Source organism: Cryptomeria japonica, chromosome 9 (genome assembly GCF_030272615.1).
Source record: "Cryptomeria japonica chromosome 9, Sugi_1.0, whole genome shotgun sequence".
Classification (NCBI taxonomy): Eukaryota; Viridiplantae; Streptophyta; class Pinopsida; order Cupressales; family Cupressaceae; genus Cryptomeria; species Cryptomeria japonica.
The window spans coordinates 357,157,172-357,184,490 of NC_081413.1; the positions used below are offsets into that span (position 1 = coordinate 357,157,172).

General features: G+C 37.4%; 1 protein-coding gene across 2 annotated transcripts in view; it reads right to left on the minus strand.

Moving 5' to 3' along the window:
• Positions 1-6,053: 6,053 nt before the first annotated feature.
• LOC131029692 (uncharacterized) overlaps positions 6,054-27,319 on the minus strand; it is a 66,228-nt gene continuing 44,962 nt past the window's right edge. For both annotated transcript variants that reach the window (XM_057960284.2, XM_057960283.2), the window contains exon 4: positions 6,054-6,381. In XM_057960284.2, coding sequence (XP_057816267.2) covers positions 6,362-6,381 — 20 coding nt within the window. In that variant the 3' untranslated portion in view covers positions 6,054-6,361. The remainder of the gene's footprint in view (positions 6,382-27,319) is intronic.

A 27,319-nucleotide genomic window follows, 5' to 3' on the forward strand; every position in this document is an offset into this window, starting at 1 on the left:
AAGGAGATCGGATTCTGATCTGTGAAGTATTTGTTGATGACATAATCTTTGGTGGAGATGACAAGATGAGTCATGACTTAACAGATGAGATGAAAAAGGAGTTTGAGATGTCACTCATAGGGGAGATTAAGTTCTTCATTGGACTGTAGATTCAGCAAATGAAAGATGGAATCTTTATTACTCAGTCCAAGTATGTGAAAGAGGTGTTGGAGACCTTTGGCATGGAAGATAGCAAACCGGTTGGTACACCAATGGTGACCGGTTGTAAACTATCAAAAGAGGATGACTCGGCATTGGTAAATGAGAAGGAATACCGATCAATGATTGGTAGGTTGCATTATGTAGTGCATAGCAGACCAGACATTGCACATGCAGTGGGTATTACCGCTCGGTTTCAGCAAAGCCCAAGAGAATCTCACTTGGTATCAGTCAAGTAGATTCTTAGATATCTGAAGGGAACTATTGACTATGGATTATGGTATCCATACAATGATGATTTCAATCTGAAAGTGTTCACAAATGCTGATTGGGCTGGTAATGTGGATGACCGGAAGAGCACAACCGGTGGTGCATTCTTTCTCAGTGGTAGATTGGTCTCATGGATGAGTAAAAAGCAGAGTTGTATCTCTCAGTCTACAGCAGAAGTGGAGTATTTTGCAGCTTTTATGAACTGCACCCAGACTATTTGGATGAAGCATGTATTGAATGGCTTCAAAGTTCTTGTATCTAAACTAGTAAGTATATTTTGTGACAATACAAGTGCAATTAACATTTCCAAGAATCTAGTTTTACATGCTAGAACCAAGCACTTTGAACTCAAGTATCATTTCTTGAGGGAAAAGGTTCAGAACAAAGAGGTGGTATTGGAACATGTTTCTAGTAAGGAGTAGTTAGCAGACATATTCACCAAGCCTCTACCGAAGGCTACTTTTACCTATTTGAGAGGTGAATTAGGGGTGTTGCCCCTTCAAGAGGTAATCTAAAGGTTTGTGCTCCACATTAGTCAGCTCTTACTTTGCTATATCTTTTCAGGATTGATGTGTTGAAGGATGCTACTCCTCAGGGGGAGTAGAATAGTAGAACAAGGAAGCTTGTGCCTCCACTTTGGCATTGTTGTCAAAGGGGGAGAAGATGTGAAGTGGAAAAGAATAATGTGCATCAATAAAGAGTACAATGAGAAATGGATATTCACAAGGTCTCCTTTCAACTTTTCCAACCCATGATTTAGGGCATCTGCAACATAAGTGGCATAATCAAATGACCTAGGGTCTTTCGATTGTAAATCAACACACAGAACCATAACCCCAATATCCATGAGAGGATGAGCCTCTAAGCCTAATACTTGGGCTGCAGCATAATATGTATACTTAAAATACGGATGGAATTGGTTGACATCAAATGGCACCTTGTCATTTTTGCTGAATGGAACAAAGGACCCGCCCACTTTCGGCCGGTAAATGGGTAATCTCCATGTCCTGTAGATGTTTTCCAAGCTAAAGAATTCTCGCGACAGTTTCTGCATATCAATATTCTCTTCTACTTCCCAGTCTAGATCAAATACCATATCAATAGTCTGTTTGTTAATCACCACCAAGGGATTCCCTCGGTAGTCGCATATGGTTTTGGTTCTTGGATCATAGCAATCTACCAGAGCTTTCATTAATTCAACATCCACAAATACATTCGGGACTACCAATTTCCCTATGTTTTTCTTCCATAGGTTACTTATGGGCTCAGGAGCATCCCTTCTCTTGTAACTAAACAAGAAAAACTCATGTCCTCTGATTTCTGTCCATATGTCTCCCAGATGTTCAAATCTATCCTCCAATCCTTCTTCTTCACTCTTGATCTTTTTAGACCTCACACTGGATGTCGGGCATTGGTCCAGCAAATCCTGAGTCAAAGCTCTACCTTCCTTTTTCTGTCTTTTGGGCTTCTCTTCAGGGTTTAATTCTTTCCCTTTTCTACTCTTTTTAGAAGAACGAGGAGGTTCCATAATTTCAGCAAATACGAGAAATCACACTTACTTGGAGAATTGTCTAACTCTTCTGATTGTCGTTCACGAGCTTCAACAAATTCCTTGCAACTTTCAGTCTCTTGGCATCAATCTGGTTCTTATGAAGATTCAGTCAGTTCAGCTATAATTGCATGGGCAACTTGTGCACAGTTAATGTCTCTGCGTCTATAACGGCTATTCAAATGTTTAAACTTAATTGCAGATGTGACATTCCTCACTTGGGCTTTTAACTCTTTTGCGGGAAGTACTATTCAACTGAAATGATCGTAAATCGAGTTTTCGATGAAACCCTTGTCTTCGGCCGAATACTTTGATCTTTCATCGAAAGCTCACTTTCCTCGATATCACTTCATCGGTGAATAGCCCATGTCGAAAAACCATTTTCAAGTCTCATCGAAATCATCTTTTCCTTGATGAACTTTCTTTCGATAAGTCATTCGCAAGTTTCATCGAAATCATATTTCGATGAGTTCTGTTCTTCGGTGAAAGTTCATGCAAGCTCTTTGAAAGTCTTTTTTCTTCGATATCCCCTTTATCGATAAAACCCCTCTGTTTTTGTTCGATAGAATGTTATCGATGAGATTTGCATTTCGATGAATGCTTTTTGAATTTCTTCGGCAGTTGTATCTCCTCGAAATCACTTTTTGCTTTTTGCTTTTTGCTTTTCACTTTTCGATGAAACTGGAGTATCGATGAGCGGCTTCCTTCATTTATCGAAAGTGATATTCCACCGAAGACATCTTTACATAGTGCTTTACACGTCATGCTCTATTTCGATGAAAGCATTCTTTCGGTGAAACTCCTTTTGAGATGCTCGATATGATATTTTGGCCGATAATCTTTTAGTTTTCACGCCTTTGGGAAGATTTTTTTTTTATTTCAAATATAGTGTTCAACACGATGGAGAACGCGTGATGGGTTATCACCTCCAAGAAGCGGTGAAGAACGAACGATGGAGAATGTCTTGAGATCTGTTCAAGACCGTTGTATTCAAATACAAAGTGATTCAATGGTCAGGATTGAACCGACTGAATTACTCAACCTAAATGTTTAGGGTTTAGGGTTTATGTTACCGACCTATCTGTTTCCTATAAGGTCGATGTTGTGTTTCATGTTGAAGTTGTTGGCAAATGTTGTGTGTGTATCTAAGTGCAAAGATACGTGATTCTTGCCAGACCAGATAAGAGGGTTGATACCTGTAGAGTGTGTATGCAGAAGAAAGGAACTAAAGCGGGTCTGCATTGGCATTGAGTGCTATTACCAACTCATTGTAATACCTGTTGATCTCTAATCACTTCAACAGTTGGAAAATCCCTTAACATGGTAGCTTTAACCAACTTGTTGTAAATCCTTTAACAGGGTGACTCAAAGCCATTGAGTTCATAAAATTCTCTAACAAGGTAACCCTTAACAGGGTTTAACCCTTAACCGAGTGACCCCTAACAGGATCGGTTCCTAACAGAACCTGTCATAACAGTCTTTAACCGGACTAGGCTTCTAACAGAGTGGACTTCTAAAGAGTTCAAAAATAGCTTGTGGGTATTCATCCCCACCATGGTTTTTCCCAGTTGGGTTTCCAAGTGAAAAATGCGTGTCATATATAATGTCTTTTTCATGTGATGCTATGTTTTCTATCAAGCGGTGAATCATGATGATCTAGCAAGTTATTATATTTATGATGATTGATTACCTGTTTATGCACAAGGATAATGTGGAAATGAGGGTGTAGGTTGTGTGGTAAGATAAGTGTTTCTAGTTTATATCTTTCACAATCTCATTGTGCTTAACCGGTAGTATTTTGGTTTGTGACCAATGTTAGTGATTGCCAGTCAAGTTCACTGTTTGTCGTCAAACCGGTTTAGGAAAAAAATTTGTACCTGTACTGATTCACCCCACCCCCCACCCCCCCCTCTCAGTACCAGTTTGGTACTCACTATTCATCATTGTGTTATCAGTATCCGCATTGAATTATCTATCTCCTCATTTTCTTGTTTGTTCAAAATGCCTGGCATTATTGGATTAGGGAAAGAGAAAGAGGTAGAAAAGGTATGTACATTTTCCTTGTGCTTGAAACATTATTATATTCTGACTTCATAATATATCCTAATAATGCATAAACATCAAAAAGAGCCATAACCCTCCCTCCTTCCTACCTCCATTTGTCTCTACTAGTGTACTTGGGCAAAAAGGTAAAGAATTATCGAACAAGTACTCGGAGTTAAGGAAATGCATGTTATTTATAAACACGACCATGATAAAAGAACAAACATGCATGCTTAGCAAAAGAAGGGATTGGTCACATGTTAAGAAATGAAAAATTAAATAAGTGATCCACATTGAATTATTAGGGTTTTCTCGTGATCTTGTTTGTTCGACATGTTTAACCTTGTAATAGGGAAAGAGAGAGTACAAAGGGGTCTACATGTTCCTTGTTCCAAAATTTATAATACGTCCTAGTAGCGCATGTACATCAAATAGGCATGTACCCCTCTCACTCATTTTATCCATCATTCTCTCCAACTAAACATGTGCTCTTAGTGATGGTCCATTCATATTCTCTCTATCATGTCCTTCCCCACCATATTCATGTTATCTTTCCTACCCTTCAACTGCTTTATCTCTCTCCTAATGTACTCTAGAAAACATAAAAGGAATAAAGGAATTGCCTACAAGAGGTTCGAGTTAAGGAAACAACAATGAATTTACTCTTGAAACCTATGTCTTAATGATAAAAAACAAATATGTGGTTGTCAAAGAAAGGGGACATTCATATGTTAAAAAATGGAAAATGAAAATATAGACTTCATCTTTTATCAATCTTCTAATGCTAACTTGAAAAGAAGATGGTACTAATGAAATACAAATAATTCCTTTATGTTTAATGCTTAGCTTATCTCTCCCTTATCTCAACACTTTTCTTCAAAGGTTACATTAGTTTAATGATATTAAGTTGGTTGCTCAATTAGAGTAGAAAATAATAGAATCACGTTTAAGTTTTGAACTTTGAAGTAAAGGAAACATTTCTTCTTACTATAACCATGTAGAAATGATAAAGGAATAACCTTGTGATTATGTAATTAGGGAATGTAACAATCTCATTAAATTTTTAACTTCTCTTTCCCAATGCCTTCTTTGTAAAAGGTTAATATGGGCACGGTATCTTCATCGTTGGGTTGGATAGCATGGTTAATGCAAGGGTTTAGGTACTTAAATCAGATTGCCTTCTGTTCCTTTAGTTGGTGTTTGAGGTCGATGCCCTTTTCTTCCCATGCAGAACATTATGAAGTCAAGAATACCGTTCGGGTAACACTCTTTTAGGTGCCACATCCATTGCTGCCTTCTCATCTTCAGCTTTTACCTACTGCCACGTAGGGTGTGATGCATAGGGATGTATGCCATTTGTTTCCCCTAAAATGATTTTTATCTCTTCCTTGTATGCATTTATTGACATGTCGCATACATTGTCGATATTAGAGGGCATCTATGCTTATTTGTGCATGTTACCTTGTCGTTCACGTAATGCATTTAGTTTCAAGACAGATTGTTAGTTGTGTATTTGCGGAGCTTGTCCATGGGAATTACATCAACAAATCAAAACATGATAATCATAAAAAAAATAGCCAAAGGTGTTTTTTCCTCAAGTTTGGCGGATGTTTTTATTGAAAATAACTACATTTTAGTGTTCATATAAGCCAGAAAAATACAAGTAAAAACAAGGCCAGCATTGATTCGATATTTCAATCTCATGCATATAGATATGCAAATAAATATGGGAAAATGGAGCAAAATCCAAAAATTAGCCAAGAGAAACGTTTTAAACTTCAGCGCTTTTTTTATAATACAGCCGACTCCATCCCTATAGAAACAATAGGAAAAATATTATATTTCAGGTCTTTATGTTGTTCTGAATTAATTAAATCATATGCACATATGATGCCAAATATTTTGGCTGCCTTAGTTAATTGTGCTTATATTGTTTTAATGACAGTTTGCAGTGTGTAATGCAGAGAGAACCAAAACATCGGACAAACACATATGATTCCAGAAGACTCACTTAACTGTATTTATTACTGATTTTTCAACTTTGAAAAGTTTGCACAAATGCAAATCGATAGTGAAAACTCTCTTTACATTTATATTCCTGAGTCTTGTATGGTAAAGAAACAAAGATAATTACATAGCTTCTCAAGCCCAGAACAAAAATAACATGCACAATGGACATGTTTTAGACATACATGTTATATTCAAATGAACAGCTACCACATGAGATTAAAAGCTATTACATATTTAAATTAGAAACAACAAAAGAAAATTCATCGATCGCCAAAAGGTGCTTGCATCAGATCAAAGGCCACGTCCATGAACTGCATAACAACATAATGATTTTATCAACCTTTTTAACAAATCAGGCATTGTCATCTGAAATGTCACAAATATTAGGTCAGATTTTATAATACCAAAGGCCTACTAAGTATATTAAGAGCAATTGAACTAGTATACAGAACTCCTTGCAGAATGGATAATCAACTGAATTATGTCTTCGACACATAACATCCCTTTCTAAAGTAACCAAAAAAGAATCTCTGCTCTTTCCGGAGTAAGATTGAGCAAGATAAACATCTGAGTGATACTTCAAAGTGCTATTGCCATGGATTACTAAATCTGTTTTTTGTGTACATGAAAACAATTTTACGAATGTAGAAGCAACTCATTCTTTCGTATCATCTTTAAAGTTTCAAGTTCAATTTTCAAAAATCATTTAATGCACTTGCTTCTTCATAAATATAAGTGTATTCTTATTATTATTGTAATTGACTAGTTTAGTGTATATTTGAAGTTCTGGAATGCATATTAATAGTATTTCTCTAGCATTTGCACAAAAGATTATCAGTTTTTAAAAGTTTGAGCCAGTTTTTTCAGAGTCTCGAGTCAAATTGTGACTTGCCGAGCTTTTAACAAGTCAAGTCAATACTATGGGAGGAGCGAAACACAAAATTAAGGAATACATTGATATGACCTGACTAACATTGTCACAAAACAATTCTCTACTCGTGAGCTGTCCCTAGATTGAACTTTGATAAACCATTGAAATTGAACTTCAAACAAGTATAAGATAATTCTTCTTTGTTAGGATTCCCCGTGAAATGTGCACCTCGTCGTGTTCATTTTCTAAAATTGCATCATAGATCCTTACTTGGATTTAATGGCTTGCGGCTTGTCCCTAAACCAGGACAAGATTGTACCCCACATTTAATATTCAATTATTGCATCCTATCCATGGATTCCAGCATATAAAAGCAGGAAGTGTGATCCATATTATTTTAGGAATTCAACTTGAAAACTCTTGTTGGCCATAAAAATCATAATTCCTTCAACATGTCTGCTAGAGGAATTGGTTGATACAACTATCCATAGACTGTCATATTCTCCAAGCAAATGAGGAATTTAGCACTAGGTGATTGGGATAATCTTTTTGTTTTAGAGTGTATAAAGTGTGTGTTATACATGAATTTGTTCATGGTCAAAATCAATGCCTCTGTCAGTCATTTGGAACAAAGTACCTCCATGAATTCTTAATTTCAAAACGGTCGGTCCTTATGTCATGTCCTGCTATCCTAGTCATCCCTTGATTTAGTCATTCCAATTTTACATTAATATTAACAATGCTCGCTGAAACTGTGTCCAAGGAACAATATTATGGCCATTTGATCAGCTTTACATTCCTTCATTACAATGATCACCCATTCATTGGGTGAAAGTAATCTTTTAATTCCTATTTTTGAAGGACAATTCAAAGAAATGTGGTATAGGATCAACTCCTGAAAAACTAATATTGGAAAGTTTAAAATGCCAAGATTGCTAGACAAGCGTCATACTCCCAAGGCCAGAACATGCCAGGAAATTGACAAAATGATCCTGAGGGTATTCAAGGAATGTTGTACACTGAAGATCAAAACTTCAAGAATTGTGTCACTTCACAAAGTCTTGAATTCTTAAATTCCACTAAGCATCATGCAAGAAAAATAAATGCAAAATTTGACACACAAAGCAAACATACCAATCCTCATTAACTGCTGCATGCCCCAAATCTCATATCCTAAACATACTCAAACTCACAAAGTCTTATAAGGGTATAGTGCTAAAATTAGCGACAAAAAGGTTAGAGAACAAGCTTCGGACCAAAAAACTCAAACTGTCAAGGTTATGAGGCAAGCAAGGAACAATACCCAGAAATAAGTTACTCCACCACCCATTGCCAAATCCAATAGTCCTAGCCTGACTTTTCTACCATAAAATTCCCTACTTAACTCATTTTTACTCATTTTATGGTTAATCACATCAGAAGAAACTGCTCTACCAAATGTTACAAGCTTTATTCTGCCATGAAATAGAAGCAAAACTTGAGGCAACCACAGGTCAAATGTATCATTCAGTTCGTCACGGATATAAACATGGCTACATCAATGGCAATGCTCAGCAGAATCCAACATGAAAAAAGGACAATCTATGATTAAGGGAGCAGACTGAAACTAAAATACCTCAGATAGCTTTAGCTTCAGCTCAAGTACACCATCAAACAAGCAAACAGAATCAAAGAACCCTGTCAACAATGGGTAGCTCATAAATGCAACTTGATACTAGGGGTGAGAACTCATCCACTGCTCCTCATGATATCAGAACGGGTCATCATTAAAGAAAGAAGGTAGTTTTGAAAATAAATATGAAATTGATAGAAAGTCCAATGTTACAGTTGCAGGCAATAGTGATGGTTTTAGAGATGAAGACAATGATTCCGGGTCAAAGAAGAGGAATTCACCAACTCCTAGACCACTAAGGAAACACAAAAGGGTCAAATAATATGTTCCTCAAGACAAGAGGCAGGAGAAAACTAAAAGCAAAGCAAAGAATAAGCCAGCAATTTCAATACAATAAAGACCTCCTAGCAAAAGGAGATAAACCAAAGGACCAAGGGAGAAAAGGGGAGAAGTCAAAGAAGAATGTAATAAAGAAAAAGAATCCAAGAAGTTTCAATACAGGAGATAACACTCAAAAGAGATTGTGCAGGAAGGAGTCATGATGAAACCTCAAAATTTTCTCATAAATTCATTAATCGGTGACTTATCAAATGTCAATACACAATGAAAATTAATATCAAATCTTCATATTGCTCTTCACTGAGAGCATCAAAGTCAACATTTGATTCAATTTCATTTGAGCCACAATGAGTTACAATGCCACTTCCACTAGCCATGTCATATGTAGAAGCTGCCTCATCTAAATAGATTTTTGGCAAGTTCTGCAACAATAAAATCTAAGTCTGCAAACTCAAGAGTTAGATCCTAATTCATCATCACCCCATCAGATCCTAATTCATCATCACCCCCTCATTGCATTCAAATTTCTTATCTGACAAGAAATTCCAATAATTAGTGGGGATCTAGGAGTTGAGACCCTCATGTTGATGAGGGGCAGTGCCCCTCGTGGGGGTCTGGAGGCAACACTCCCAATTGGGTTGAGGTGCAATGTCCACAACAGAGTAAGGAGCCTTTGAAACCAACCCTAAATTAAGGCCCCTTTGAAACCACACAAACCTTCATAACACATGCCATTTTCACAATTTTATCACTTAAAGGGCAAAATTAGGTATTTGGCACTTTTTTGTTTATAAAATTGTTCTATAAAAAGGAATGTCTAATACCTAGGAAGAATTAATCTAGACTAAAGGAGTATCACATGAAGTAGTACCAAGATGTAAATGGTATCAAAAACAAGATTATTGTGATATGGTATCCATCTACTGAAAAAGCATTAATGAGGATCCAATGTTGAGTAAAGTTATACATATGAGCTCAACTTGGATGTTGTCAATAAATATCCCACGTTTTTAAAGCAAAGATTATTAAATGGAAATGCAGTAAAGGAACAAATAGAGTAAGGCAATGACATTCTAAACATAGGGAGCCCAAGTATATGATCCAAAGTTAGGAGCAAAGGGTTGAAAAAAAACAGCCTGCTCAAGACAAGTTCAATGAATCATATCAATCACAAACAATGGTGAATCTATGGAATGTAACCCAAGTTACTTAAAGAAAAAATTTAAATGATGATGGTGCAAGAAGCTGTTGACATTAGTACCATCATTTCATGTGCAAGCTGGCATCTGACAGGATAAGAGTAAATGACATCAGAAAAGTTGCTGACATGGAAAGAACATATGGCTGTAAATTAGCAGGGGGCAAAAGATGAGAAGAGATAAACATATAAAATCTGTACCTCACTTTTTAATTTCCAGTGTGAAATCCTTCAATAAGACAGTGTTAATGATGATTTTGCTTGTGAAGCAATCAAAAGGGCAAAAATGTTAGGATCCACACACATGATAACAATAATATGCAGAGCAAGCTAGAGATTACACAAAAGAAAAGATATGTGTGCACCAAGATACCCTAATATCCAATACACTCATAAGTAGGATAAACACTTAACATAGGCAAACACCATAAAAAACTCCTTATGGAAGAAGCCACTCCAAGCTACATGTCCATCTTGAGATCTAAGCCAAATATAATTCTCAACATCTCCTTACAATAATATTCACCTCCTATAGATAGACCTCCTATTAGCATAATGGAGTGGTAAGCCGTTAATCCCAACATAGCCTAACTCAGCACCTATAGACACCTACAAATCACCCACCATCCTATGCACAACTAGCACATTTTTAAACTATTTATTAATTAAATTTAACCACTTTAATTTAAGTAATTACCCCTCAATTCCTATTCCTAATATCCATCCCCCTCCACATGATATTCATTAATTAAATCCCCCTTTATCCACATAAACAGCCAAGAAAAAAAAAATTACAAATTCCATTTATTCTCATCAACTCATTTTATAACAATCTTAAAACTATCTCCCACAAATTCAAAAATTATTTTAAGTATCTCCCAATTTCTCCAGCATCCATCTCCCAACTGTTAGAGTATTCGGGTATTTACTTGATTAATTAAACATTATTTGTTTAATTATTTAAGTTCCCTTTATCTCTTTTACACTTAAGCTAACTTTAGGTGCATGTAATTAATTATTATGTGCAAACCTAGGTTTTCCCTTTTAGGGTTTCTTGACCTATTAAAGGTTGAGTTCTTTCTTTTCATGGTATGAAGAAGGATTATTATTGACAATACATTTTGGAGCATATTTTTCCTGTGTATTCTTTCCTTCTGTGATTTGCTTTATTGTTTCTCCTTGTAACAGGTTTTTCAGCTTGCAGAGATTATTTGGTCTCCTGTGGTGTTGTATTTTCTCAACTCCTATATGGTATTAGAGCTTCAAATCTACAACTACTTGTTCTTGTTTTGAGAATTTTTGCTTTGGAAGCAGATCTGGGGTTTCAGGAATTTTTTTTATGTACCTAGGGTTTGACCTTTTTTTCTAAGCACTTTGGGCCTAAACGGACCTCACCATCGTGCTCAGAAGGCCCAAAAACCCCTATGGTCATATAAAATTTGACCTATTTTGGTTCTTGATCTCTGGGAGCATTTTTTTCTCCAGATTCAGGTCGTACGGCCCTGGCACGCAGTTCGAGAAAAAATTCAAAAAAAAATATTTCGCCTTTTTACGACACGCAGGCCGGATTTTGATTTTTTATTAAAAAAATCATCAAAAAATCAAAAGAAAAAAAAAAGGCGAAAATAAGTTTTTAAAAAAATTTTGGTTTTTTGCCCAAAAAAAAAAATTTGGGGGGGGCAACCCCACGATATGCAGGGTACCGTGGGGCCCCCTGCCATGTTGCAGGCCCGTACAGCGCCGCCGGCGTTTCTTCCCCGGCCCCCGCCGGTCCTCCGGCGCCGGCCTCCAGCTCCCCGGCCTCCGGCTTTCCCGGCCCCCACACTCAGCCCTGGCCTTCGGATTCCCCGGCTCCCCGCCTCCGGCTGCCGCTCCCGGCCGCCACTGGAACTCCGGCCACCACCGCTGCAGCGCCGCCTGTGCAGCCCGCTCCACCCGACAATGCCTCCTCCGTGCCGCCCTCCTCGGGTCCCTGGCCGCTGCTCAGCTCTCGGCTGCCACCTGCCCTCGGCCTCCTTGCGGCCCAGCAGCTCCCGCCGCCGCCGGAACCCTCTGCACCTCCAGCCCGCTGCCCCAGCGGCCCCCGCTCCACCCAAACGTGTCGCCGCCGCGCCGCCTAGCGGCTCTGCTCTGCACGAGAGCGCCACTCCGCCCGATTTCACCACCGGAGCTCGTCCCAGCCGCCGGCCCACCACTAGGCTGCCACCGAAGCACCGCCCAGCCACCAGACCTCCCTTTTTGGTCTCTTTCAGGGGGGGTTTGGTTTTTTGGCCATATCTTGGGCATACGGAGTCGTTTTTTCGAAAACGAATAGGCATCGGAAAGCTGGTTCCGAGCCCGACCTCATGGTGTTGGTAATTTGTTCCAATTTTGCTGTTTGACTGTGTTTTTTTCCAGTCAAAGTGAGGTCTAGTTTTTGCACTCCGGGAGGCATAGAATGAGCATCCGAACTCCCGTTTTTCGAAAACTTTATATTTTCAGAAAGCGTGTGTTGTGTACTTTCCAGCCATCTGAGTTTTATTTCCAAATTCTGCTCCATGCATATTTTATTCAGTTTTTTGCTTTTCAGCACTCTGGTGGATATCGTGGTTGTTTCAGGTCCTGGGATCTTTTCTCTGAATAGGGTGTCTCTATTTTGGTTCTCGTTTCTATTTCCAGTCTTCTTATCATTGTAGCTTGTATTTATGCAAACGCACTGAGATAAAGTGTCATCATGCATTGTTTACTTGGAATCTTGCACCTCTCGTGCCTTGTTGTACATGCACTATCGATAAAGTGCCATGAGGGGGTTGATGTTTGCCTGTTGTTTGCCATCTTCCTTTGTCCAGTGAGTGTTCCTTCCATGACATTCGCCTCATGATGTGTGTCAAGTGAGTGTTCCTTCCACGACACCATGTACTTTTCTCAGTACCTTTGATGTTCCTGGTTCTTCGTCATGCAGTTTTTCTTGGCTGTTCTTTTCAGTGTAACTGTCCCTCTTCAGCATTATGGGGAGGTTTGTCCTGTTGGTTCTAATGCTTCCATGGTTCGATTGATCAGCTCTTCAGGCTTTGGTGTCTCATGCCATCTATATCTTTGAGTTCAATTGTTTGCCTTTGTTTGCCATCCGAGTCGAGTAGTGTCATTTGAGGGCACTCGTGCAGATTACAGTCTTCTCTACCTGGTCATGTTCTAGTTCAGTGGAGGTTCTTCAGATCAGCAGTTATTCTTCGACAGAGTTTGCAGGTTCTTCATGCTTCAGTGATATTCTTTTTTATCTCTTTTTGGAGTAGAGTTTTGTTCCCATGTGGTTTTTTCTATTTCTCCAGTTCATAGAGATTTCATTGTATTTGGGTACCTGATCAGGCCTTGTTGCCGGGACCCATCTTTATTGCTTTCAGTAGTTGTTCTAGGTTTTAGCTTCTCCCTAAGTCTATCTTAAGGGGGGGTGTTAGAGTATTCGGGTATTTACTTGATTAATTAAACATTATTTGTTTAATTATTTAAGTTCCCTTTATCTCTTTTACACTTAAGCTAACTTTAGGTGCATATAATTAATTATTTTAATTAATTATTATGTGCAAACCTAGGTTTTCCCTTTTAGGGTTTCTTGACCTATTAAAGGTTGAGTTCTTTCTTTTCATTGTATGAAAAAGGATTATTATTGACAATACATTTTGGAGCATATTTTTCCTGTGTATTCTTTCCTTCTGTGATTTGCTTCATTGCTTCTCCTTGTAACAGGTTTTTCAACTTGCAGAGATTATTTGGGCTCCTGTGGTGTTGTATTTTCTAAACTCCTATACCAACTACCCAAACAACTTAATCATCACCATTGATCCCTCAACCAACTTTCATTGTAATGTCCCTACTGGACGAAAACCCAATATGTTGGCTAAACCCCGAGGAACGTTCCTCTATTGTGCTAAGCATGCATGTACCCGTAACAGATGATGGGGCCAATAGCCACATGTCCACTAGGGGATTGGCTTATGCTAGCACTTTGGTGGAACGAAAACCCCACATTTAACACCAATGGATGTTATTCACCATCAATCTAGGTTTTTGGCATAGTGGTTGCTTTGTTTGGTATCAAAGCCGAGGGTCTTAAGGTTGAGCTCTATGGAGCATGGTGGGCAAGTCATATTCCTATTGGAGAAAAATATCTTCGCTACACCCCATCGAATGTTCCTCCGTCATTCTAGTAGGCATGTACCCAAACCAAATGGTGGGGCCAATTGCCATGTGTCCACTAGGGGGTTGGCCTATGTTGGCACTCTAGTGTGGCAAAAACCTCACTCTTAACACCAATAGGTGCCATTCACCATCAATTTGGGCTTTTTGTGTAGTGGTTGCCTCATTGGTATCACTATAATGTACATAGAGGTTTATCTTTGCCCTAACCAGTTAGAGATCACAAATCACACCAATGTAATGAACCTAGGGTTTTATATTTGCCCCTAACCAATAAGAGATCACAAATCACACACCTTGTCTAAATAAAGAATGGGATAATTGTGATATTGCTGTTTACTTTGTTTTTAATAGTGAATCCCCATTGAAAATTAAACACACAAAAATACACAGTTGTAACAGATTTATAGAATAATCAGTTCAGATCTAAAACAAAATGTGCAATTTATGAACCTGGTATAGGGCGAGTTTGGTCTCACTGTTCTTTTCTTTTGAAGAATACAAATTCTTGAGTACCCTGGTCAATGAATAGACCCCTGAATATATTTGAAAAACTGAGTTATGATTCACCTTCGTGGTGATGGTTAGCTCCAACAGCAAATAAGGGGCAGCGCCTTGGTATGGGAGTTTTCCTTCAACTTAGGGTGTTAGTCAGTTATCAGACATTAGATTTGCATGCAAACCTTAACATGACTCTGCAGAGGCTGTGGTGATGGTTTGCTCTAACAGAAAATAAGGGGCAGCGCTTTGGTATGGGAGTTTAACTTAGGGTGCTAGTCGATTTGAGATCACCTTCAACTAGTCACACATTCCTTGATTGTATAGTTATACTCCCTGCAATCAGATTTGGATATGCACCAAATCATAGATCTACTATATGCTGCAATCAGCCTTATTGCACTGTGAAATTTGTTCATGAAAGCTCATTCTCAGGGTATAAACCCCTTCGATGACTGTGGCGACCTCCTTGTTTGTTGTCTGCAGTCCATCCACAAGCTATTTTGGGTCTGCAAATGAATTTCCCACTGGAAATTGATAAATGTTAAAGAACATAAACTCAATTGCAAACCTTGAAGTAGATTTGCTCAAAGGAAAGGTATTTAGGTTGTCCTCCAAATACCTAATGTGTGAGTGCAGAGGGTTTCATCCCAACAAACATAGTAGATGCATAAGTTCAATTACTCCCAAATATCCCAATAGATAGATGATAAGAATGAAATCTTGAGTGCCCATTTATACCTGTTGGCTCTTTGATAAAACAAAAGTTTAGTCGGCCCCCAATCTGGAAATAAGTTGGCGCCTCCCACAAAACAAAGTGAGTTGGCCTCCAATAATTATAATATTATTATTAATATAATTTTAATATTATTATTTATAACATTATACTATTATTTCTTATAATATAAAGTTTTAAGTAAGTTGAAAACTTGAAACTAATATTTTATTTTCCCAGCAGAGGGGACATGACAGTCCTCCTACCCAAAATATTACTTGTCCTTAAGCATTAACAACTCCGAAAGCTCTATCCACTTCATGCCACGATAGCATAACATGGATTTACGCTCATCAATCCTGAGCACAACAAATAAACTCACTAATTCAGGCTTCCTCATGGTCCTTGCCTTCTCAATGACCTCATCAACACATGCATAAGCTTTGGCATCATGTGCAATTACTCCTGGATTGGTATCATGAAATTTACCTTGGGATCTACAAATTATTATCGTGATACTCCAAACTGCTGAATCATATCCACACGAGGAAATTATGAGTAGAATCATTATAACATGGCTGTAGCACTCCACCCGTTTGCTTTGAGCCCAAGTTATAAAGGTTGGAAGCCATCCTATTCCTTCATCATTGACAATGGAATACAAACTCCACCATGTAACTGAAAACTCTTCTTGTTTCCTATCCTATAATTGTATTGTCTCCATTATTACTCAGATTGCTATTTTACTAGAAAGAACTGAAAAGCCTAGCCTTTTTCGGTGTGACTTTCTTGTGTGCTTCTCTTCTTCTGACTCATCCTTTTTGGGGGTTCTTTTTTCAATTTATAATGTCCCCTTTTTTCGTGACCTTGAAATATAATTAAATGATTAAATTTAAGTTGTTGAAAAATAAATAAATCATATGACGACTTATTTTAATTATTTAATGAGGTCATTAAAGTGACTTTAATGGTTACTTAAGTAAAAAATTTTAAAAGTCACTATATTATTGTTTCCCTTAAGTTCAATTAAAAGAAAAGGAAAATCAAGAGGCAAAGCAGAGGGAAAGCCAAGAGTTTCCACACTGGGCTATAAAAGAATAATGAGAGATTCATTCAAAATATGCTTGGTTGATTTCTCATTTCCAGTTCTGTATAGCTTTTTGGAGCTTAAACTTAGGACGAAACCCCTAAGGCTAGCTGTTTCAGTAGTATGTCAAGCTACCCTAGTCAGTTGGAAATATAATTCCGATATTTCATAGTGCATCATTTTGAAATTTTGTAAAATCTCAACCTGAGACAAAATTTCATAGATGGGAATTTAAAGTTATATTCATTAAACATTTGGAAGACTTCTGCAAATATTAAATCCTGTTTTCCATAACAGACATTTAAATTAAGGGAATTTCTTTATTTCTGCTCATTCCATTCTTTACCGTGTATGTATTTCTATTCTGTTTGCAAAGAAAATACAAGTGAAACTCATTCAAAAACAAATAGACATGCTCTTACAAACTTAGAAAACCATACAATTTTATGTCTGAAACTTCAAAGAGAAAAAAGCACAGCAGAAATTTGGACCAGATTGTGTCAGAACCAGTTGGGGATCTTACACAATTTCCTTTTGGCAACCTCTGTAGTCATTGCCATGCTCACAATCTATTGATTATTGAAGTTGGTTTCTACCATCACTAGCAATGAATGAATTTTCCTCTAGAGCTTTAGATGTCTTGAATTTTCTAATATGGAAGTAAACACTATCGTTATGATCTCCTTTGTAAAAGACTGGCTTGACAGCCTCACGCTATTCTCTGTTTTACGATTTCCAGCACTATCAACAGCAGCAATATCTAGTCCCAAAGGTTTTTTGAAGTCATGGCCAACATTATTTGGTTCTACCCCTTCCTATCATTGACAACACTATCTTTTTCAATCATAACTTTAGAGTTGATATCCCATGTTTTGCATTTGAAGGATTGCCAACACAAACATTATCTGATTTTAGTGTGTCACTCTTGACTTTAAATGTTTGTAACTTATTGTCAGCATAGGTCATATTCTCTATTTCAGTCACCAATGGACAGTTGATATCTCATGTTCGTATATGCAGCATTCTCAACATCTACTATCTCTAGTTTCAGCATAGTTATGGAGTCATTATTAATATTCTCTTATATCATCATTGACTACAACTTCACCATTGATATGCTTGGTTTTCATATTTGTTGAACTGTCAGTATCTAATTTCAGCACTTATCTGTCATATTCATCAATATTGTTTGCTAGTAAGTTATCCCCAAGATTAACAATGACATCTAAATCAGTCACAAGTGGACAGTTTATGTCTCGTGTTTTTATTCAAAGCACTGTCAAAACTAAAAATCTCTAATTGCAACATATCACCGGTGTCATTAACATCATAAAGTCCTTTCAAACCATTAGCTACATGGGCAATATGATCCACTACAACAGCCAACATCAATTGTTAGCATACCCATGGCACTGTCAACATCAATTGTCTCTGAGTTAATCGTATTGATGCACCTAAACTCATTATTAAGTGCTCCAAACCTACTCCACTCATTAACAATGCTAACTTCTTCAATCACAACTCCATGACCTCTTGTTCTCATATTCAAAGCACTTTCAACAATAGTATCCAATTCAAACACTTTTTTTCAAATGATCATTAACATCTATTTCCAATCCATTCTTAGCATCTACAATACTTCATACTTCTATAACAACTAGGAAATTAATATGCCCATTGTTGACAATAAAACCTTCTTCAGTCACATTTGCACAGTTAGTTTCGACAGTTTCAATATCCAAATATCGATAGTCTCCAACTTCAGGATGTTTTTTGAGTTGTCGTTAACATTCCTAGATAGGAAACACATTTCTTCAGTCACAATTGCACAGTTAATTTCCCACATTTGCATATTTGCAGCATTGTCAACAGCAAAATCTAAAGTTGGAGACCATTTTCATGGTGGCCTTTGGTTCACATATCTTGCAGTCAACACTTGTCCATATCATGTTTAGTTGGTGATTCAACTCATTTGGTAGCCACCTTATGAGGGTGGTATTAAATCCATCCAAGACAAACCAAACATTATCATAATGAAATATCTTCCCTTGAAATCTTCCTATGGTTCCACGAACTCTCTCAATGAAAATACCATGCCTCCTCAACTCATGATGATACCCTCTACTCAATGGTGACCCTAAAAATTCAAACACCATGCAATGCTTGTCCAATTTAAGTCAAGTATAATCACCAAAAGATGACTCGCCCTTGGATGAGGTGGTGTTCATTTCCCATTAAAGTCCCATTCCTCTTGCATGACACATCTTAGAGTTTCTTCTTTGATCTTCTGGGCAAGTTGGTAATTGCTGCTCCTCAAATGGATCTTCTTAGGCTCCTCTCTGTCTTTAATTCTTATCATCCAACAATTAATGGCCTTTGAGCTTTGGAGTGTATTTAAGTTGTGATTCACCTTCCAGATTTGGGATCAGACCACAGAGGTTGCGGTGATGGTCAGCTCTGTAATGTCCCTTTCTACAACATTGCTTATTATTGGCTTAAAACAATATATATAACATAAATAAAATATCATAAATTTTATTATAATATTAAAATAATTCTGACAATAATCTTATCTTTATTTTCTACTACGTTTCTTCTTCCAATTTGCAGCTATTTCCTTGAATGTTTGTCCTTGATACTTGAATGAGTTATGGGTTTTAGTCCAATAATTTGATAGGAGAAATTAAAGGTTTTCGTCCTTAAATCTCTTGATTTTTCCTTGAGGGTTTACATCCCCTTTGGCTGTAATTATTTACTTGCAAAGTCACTTCACATTTTCTTCCAATTGATTGATGTCCTCTCCACAATGAAATGATCTCCCTTTATATCTTATTACTGAGTGAGTCACAACCTTTCACATACAACTACTGCCCTTTGAAGGAGTGTCAACCTTTCTTATTCAACCACTGCCCTTTAATAACTTTTAATTTTAATTTAATTCTTCTTTATTCTTAAATCACTAGAATAAAAATTAGAGCAACCTTATTAGCATTATCTTTGGCACCACATTTTAATAGACTAGTCGCTGGAAATGGCCAGCTATGTATGCTGCGATTGGTAGGTATTTGGCAGGGGCATGACAAGCTCCAACTGCAAATAAGGGGCAACAACTTGGTATTAGATTTTTCCTTAAACTTAGGGTGCTAGTTGGTCTGAGATCAGCTTCAACTAGTCACACATTCCTTATTGTGTACTCCTTGCAATCAAATCTGGATATACACCAAACCCAAGATCTGCTATATGCTGCAATCAGCCTTATTGCACTGCAATTCTATGCCTGGAAGCTCACGCTCAAGGTATAAACCCCTTCTATGATTGTTGCGACCTCTTTGTTTCTTGTCTACAGTCCATTCACAAGCTGTTCTGAGTAGCCAAGTGCTTGTTACAACAGAAGGTGATGTTTTCACACCAATTGGGTGTTTGCAAACAAAATGCCCAGCTGGAAATTGATGAATGTTCAAGAATGTAAGCTCAATTGCAAACCCAGAAGTAGATTTGCTCAGAGGAAAGGTATATGTTTTTTGTCCAAATACCTTAATGTGTGGGTGCAGGGGGTTTCGTCCCAGCAAACACAATACATGCAGAAGTTCAATTACTCCCAAATATTGAAATACATAGATGATAAGACTGAAATCTTGAACGCCCATTTTATACCTTTTGGATCTTTGATAAAAAAAAAGTTTAGTCAGCACCAAATTTTAATATAAGTTGGTGTCACCCAAAAAACAAAGTGAATCGGCATCCAAGAAAGCTTATTAGTATTAAGATAATTATATTATTATTATTAATATAATTTCAATATTATTATTTATAATATTATATTATTATTTGTTCTAATATAGTGTTTAAGTAAAATTAATATTAATAATCTATTCTCCCAACTGAGGGGACATGATACTCCAACAAACCTGATTGTCAATCATCCAAGCCAAAAATCTATAACTCTACCCTTATGTGAGCCAGTTTTGAGAAGGATGAACCAAAACACGACATTGCGTTGCAGCTGTGAGCAACCATATGCCAACATTGTAAGCACAACCACCTTCATGGTGCAACAAGAATCAATATGGATAAAATTGTGATTTTTAATCATTTATTGTTGATTCCTTTGTCTAACTGAGGTTGCATTAAGTGTACACTGATGGGTTTGATATTTGCATTTGAATTCTTCGTTTTGGTCTACATTTTTTTATACACAGTACCCAATATAATCATTACACAAATTATCCATATAACCTAGTATAACTAGAAGAATGGGTGCCACATGATGGCACCTCTATCACGCCATAATATTATATACCAAAGTACATAACATGGAAACTCTCCTTCACATGTTTTCTTCCCAAAACATGAGAAAGATGCAGATAGTGAGACTTCTACAAATCATTACACAAACGATATCATGTTTTATCATTCAACCATCTATGTATGATCTTCTTGTGTAGTTTTCTTAATTGTACCTATCTCCAAAACTTATTCCATATTTTGTGGTGACACTCAAATCCATTCATCTCCATATTAATTACTTCTTTGCTTCCATAGATTATCATTCTTTCTCTAATGCCATTGATTACCATAGTTATTGCTCCTTCGATTCCATTTGTGTTTGTAGTTAGTGCTTCTTGGATGAATAATATTGTGCCTCCACAATTGTCACCTCGCATGATCATGTAGTTGTTTTTTCTACTAGCTTGAGAACCTTTTCTTATATATTGATTCTTCAATCTATTGTCTTTTATTCCTTTCCCTCTTGAATAGAAGTATTGCTTTCCTATGGTTCATTTTCTTCATTCTACCTATCTTCCTTCTAGTTCTTCCTTATAGAAATTCGAAATCAGCTACTTGCTTTACCTTAACCTTGGTTTTGTCCACATTATGTATAAAATATCTTGCAAAGTTACCTCCTTCCAATGCCAAAGCTTTGTGAATTTCTTTTGCACATTAATATCGATTGTTCCTAATGTCCCTAACTAAGTGATACCCAAAACTAAATCCAAAGCATAAATATTTGAATGCAAAACATATTTGTTAACAATAATCTTCCAATCTTTAAATCTAAGAAATTTTCTATCTTCTATTAAGTCCCTTTGACCTTTTCTTGAATTTGTAGTTGCTCGGTTAAGTCCACAATGATGTAATTAAACTTCATGCTCAAGCTTGTGTATACGATGACTTTCTTTTGAATGTATCCTATGCCAAAGCTTCATGAGCTTCTTTGCGCATAAATTTCTATTGTTCCTAGTGTCCCTAACTAAGTACATCCAAGAACAATATCCAAAGCATAAAATGTGAATGCAAAACATATTTGTTAATGATAAGCTTCAGATCTTCAAAAATTTGAATGCAAAACATAAGGAAACCCAATTCCCTCTCCTAAAGCATCACAATCTAACACAAAAGTAAGTGAAAAATCTGGAATAGCCACAAAATACATGAACTCATTACCTCTTTGAACTTGTCCAAAACTCTTCATGTGGAATCAGCTCAAGAAAAAGCTCCCTTCTAAGTCAAATTTGTCAATTGTGAAAATCCCTTGACAAGCTTCCTGTAGTAGCTGCATTGACCAAGGAATCCTCTTAATCGTGAAAGGATCTTGGGAGGGGGCCTATCTAGGATTGCACAAATCTTCTCATCATCCACTTTAATGCCCTGGGAACTAATTTTATGCCCCAATTACAAGAAAAATTCTCATCCCAAACTCACACTTAGATGCCCCATCAAAAAGTAACTATTGCTCTAAAATACCAAGTACCTCACCTATGTACCTCAAAAAATCCTCCCAAATTTTGCTATAGATTACTATATCATCAAAGAAAACCAATACAAATTTCCTCAATTGTTTAATCAACGCCTAGTTGATGTAAGACTAAAAAGTGGCCGATGCATTTCTCAAACCAAAAGGAATGACCAAAAACTCAATGCCCATAGTGACATCAAAATGTTGTTTTTTTGCAAATCCTTCTTCCTCAACTTACTTGGTGATACCCCAAAGATCAATCTTGGAGGAGCATACAGCTTCATGTAGCTCATCCATCAACTCATCAATGAAAGGATCTCTCCATCTTCTTGGCTAAACAACCCTTTTTGCTCCATTACAAAGCCCTCAAAGAACCACATCCTTCCCTTTGGATTTGAACTTCAATTCTATAGTTTGGTAATTTTGGGTAAACTCTCCGAGTGAATGCAGCCATTGTAATCCAAAAACCACATTCGTTTGGCCTATACCAACTACATGAAAACCATCAATATTTATGCCTCCCCAGATTGATCTCAGACAACCCGTGATTTTTCGCGTCGAAAAAAATCTCAAAAAACCCTTGAAATGCGCACAAGCGCAATCAAAGGAAAAAGGTCACAAAAAATGCAAAAGAAAACATCCACGATTTTGTAGAAGAAATATCAACCACTTCAAAAAACCCTCAATATCATGTAGAAGAGGTTTCGAATTTTCACAAGAAAGCAAAACTACGATTTTATTTCATAAAACTGAACAAAAACTTCTTAAAGAATCCTCAAAAAGTTCTTTTAGGAAAAACCACGATTTTATTTTTAAAAAGTTGTCAAAAATTTACAATGGCGACAAATATGTTGAAATGGCAACAAAAGGCTCCATATATAACAAATTACAAGGCGATGTTTCTAAAATAGAAACAATCATGAAGTGAGAAAAGGAAAGTGACTAATATTACAAATATGAGCATTAAATATAACAATATTTACTTGAATATGAAGCTCATTCTTCAAATCTTCAACTTTGCTTGGTTTTAGAGGTAACCTTTGATTGAAGGAAACCCTTTTGGAAATATTTCTTAGGCTGCCACATAAGTAGAATCGTGGAATAGAAATTGCTCTTGGCCACTAAAGTATCCAAAATCGCAGCCCTCTTGATAGCATCGTACAAAGATGTTGAAATGGGTACCATCACTAAGCCTCTAAAAATCTGCCACATAACTCTCTTCAATAACAACTTGCCTCAATTGTGTTGGCTCTTGTTGATGTGTGTTTTATGCACATGCAAGCATCAGAATAAAATACCAAAATACTTTACCCTCTCTTGAACAGAATCACCTCAGAAGCTAAGGATTAGATCAACTAAAATGATTCCAAGGTTTCTACAGTCAGGTCTTGACGAGTGGGTAACTCAATGGTCGATGTGAATTGTTGTTTTCACTTGGCGACTTACACAATTGTTCGAATTAACTTTGCTTATCATGAATGTGGAATCGGTGTGCCGATAACTTAGGATTTGGCAATGTAGTTCTGGGCATAATTCTAACAGGACTTACTAAAAAATGACAAAAACGGCATAGGGTTCAGGAAATCTATTCTAAGCCTAGGAATGTAGGAAATGATGAGCAAATTTAGTGGAATCAAACTAGGCAAGGTCTCACCATCAAATCAAAAAGATTTTGACACGAGCTTAGTGCAATCATCTAAGGTGTATTTCATAGATTTTTAAATTACTACCATCAAACATTGAGACCATCCAAGTTGATGCATAACAATGGACGTATAATAATCGAAGTTAAGCTTGCATAAAATTTCCAGTTGACCACGCACGGCGCACTTACAATCAGCAAGAGGCTAGTGGTATGGATTGATAGATTCCACACAAATATACTCAACAATTCTTTCATTCAATCTAACAAACATTGAAAGCAAATTCTAATCTAACTTGAAGGAATTGAGAACCTTGAATGCAAAACAACACTTGAAAAACAAAATCACCATCAAGTCGAACAATGATTTATATTCAAAAGTTGTAGCATATACCAACAATTCTACAAAAACTCTCTTACAAATGAGAGGCAATGAGGTATATATAGAGTCTCATACAAAATGGATGGCCAAGATTAAAACTAAATCAAGGGCCAAAATCATGCCAACAAAACCCTAGAGTTGCCCTAATTAGGATTTACATCAAAAATGGTGCCACCAACATATGGCCCAATAGAAAGATACCTAGTCGTCAAATAGGGAATCTTCTAGAAGATTCTTCCCTGCATCTCCCTCTCTCCTAGCATACTCCAAGAATCTAGCTAATACAGAATCTAACTCCTCCATGGAAATGTTGGGTAAGGTATCCTATTGTAAATCAATCATGTCCAATACATCTGAGCAAGCATCCAAAGTGTTCTCCCAATCTGGCATGAGCTTCTGTGAATCATGAACATGAATCAACAAAGAGACCAAATCATCTATCTAACTCTTCTTCAAAGAGTCCAACTGGTTGAAGTACATGAATTTCATTTTGTCTCTCAATTCTGGTAAGTGTAACCCATTGGCTTCACTAACATCAACCCCCAATAACTTCTCAATTGAGGCAAGGATCTTCGACTGAATATCATGAATAGATCCTTCCATCTCTACACAACTCTTTTGTGTGCTGTCATAAGTTGATTTCTTCATGGCTAATGAACAATACCAGCCATGGAAATCGTATATATCTCCACTGTGCACAATATTCTCCCTGATCAATGTGGAAATAGGAATCTTCTTCAAATCTTTGAGGCGTGGAATAGTCTTCTCCTGAATGGGTTGGAATTCTTCCCAAACTCCCTCCAAATATTGTATCCTAAATATGAGCCCTATTGTCCTGTCAAAAGCCTGGACAAGGTGAGTAAGGAAATCATCCGCCTGTCTCTTCGTATCCTCAATCCATTTCTCCACTTCCGAGAGTGCATCTCACTGCCTCATAATGTGTATGTAGTCCACGATCAACTGCAATAGGGGAAATAAGGGTGGGATTCTCACGCCTTATCCCTGCAATATACTCTCTAAATCTGATATTCTCTACTTTGTACTTCTCTCTTTTCTCTATCTCCTAGTCCAATCTCGCATTGATTGCCTTAAGGGTATCACCAACCTCTTGGAATTCCTACTCTTTTGTAGTATAGCCAAGGGCAACTAAAGTAATCTGGAAATCCATGGGAGTAGCAATGTTCGTTGTCACATCTCCAATAGAAATAGCCACCTACGCAATCTGCATCCCTGTCTCATCTCTAGCTATGTGTGACAAAATCTCAGCTCTCTTAGGTTCTTTCTCCTTGTTGCTTCTAGCTAAGTAGTCATCAATATCATCAATAGGCTATGCCTCTACCATCTTCTTACTTTTTTCCATACTCTTCATTAGCCAATCAGGAATAGCTGCCATCTCCATACCATCATCGAGACACATCTCTCGATCAAGCTCTCTCAATGCCGAGATAACATCATCATCATCATCAAGATTATCCCTGGTCAAATCATATACATTCTTTTCCAAACTAACCTCCAAAAGGATATTAGGGGATCTCGATTGATCATCATCCTCATTAGGTGGAGCAGATGTAGCTGTGGCATGTAAATCCTGAACATTTTCTAGTAATATCACTGTGTTGAAACATTGCTCAAACTCCCTGTTTTGTTCTGGCATTTCAACTTCCTTGATTGATGAGACACTGAGGGGTGGTGAAGGAATGATAGGCAAAGGAATGATAGTCCTTGGTTTCTTCTTCTTGACCTCCTCAATCTTCATTCCCCTAGCCTTGACTTCTCTTGGTGTGTTCTTCCTTCGTTTGGGAGCTTGACTCTCCTCATCCGCATGAATCCTGATATCACTAATAGTCCTCTGATCATCCTCGGAAGCGGATTCCTTTGGTTTCATCCTTTCATAAGTGAAGGTAACACCCATGTCAACTAACTTGTTCATCTGATGGTCCACCCATCCTCGAGAGAAACTCAAGACCTCTCTCATCAATATATTCAAATCTATTTCTTCTAGTTCTGACCAATTAGGCAATAAAATTGCCTTCTTCATTTCATTCTCATATTGTGGATGCGTATGATCCTTATCATCTAATACCTGATCAAGAATGAGGAAAAGTCCACACTTCCTCATGAAATCCACTGACATTCTGGACCACATTCTTCTTTTCAATGCTTGCTCGTCCATCAAGTTGGCCCAATAAGCTTCTATGTCTACCTTGTGGATGAACTTATCTCCCCTGATCCTTCCAACTTTCTTATCTGGATCAAATCTCTCTTTTCTTGTATGTTGCAAATCAATAGAATGCAAGCTTCTCAACTGTTGTGCTAGCTGCTACGGCAGATTGGCAAACCTCCAATGTCTTCCCCAGTGAAATAGGAAATGACATGCCCATTTTGTGCTTTTCTTTTTGGATAGAATCATACTCCAAAAGCTGTCCCACCACACGATCCATATTTCTCTATCAGCTCTGTTGCCTCTTTCGACAACCTCTTGTGGATTCCGCCTTGAAACATTCGCGTTATGTACATAGTGAATACATCATTCACTCTCTTATAATCTTCAATTCGATACATGTTCAGCTGTGGATAGCATTAATAACTCCTGAATTGTCCTTGTCCATTCCCGACTTCGCCTCTGCATATCAATCCCTTGTATGTAACAAATCGTGCAAGCAGGTACACCAAATAGGAAGTCATGGCGAATGACTTGGATCACTCCACATTCCTCAGCTGAAAATCCAGATTGTCACTTGTGATTTTCAACCAATTAATCAATGTTCCTTTCAGACAATCCTCGATGAAATAGAACATCCATCCATCGTATATTGCACCTTGTGGCATACCCATCACTCGGTTAAGCAGGAATATTAAATCACTATATTCATCTTTGAAGTCTGTGCACATGAGTGTCTTGGGAGGCTTCGAATGATGAGTCCTAGGATCAATCATCCACTCCTTGTTCACTACGGTCTTGCACACATCCATATTCTTCTTATATCTTTCTTCA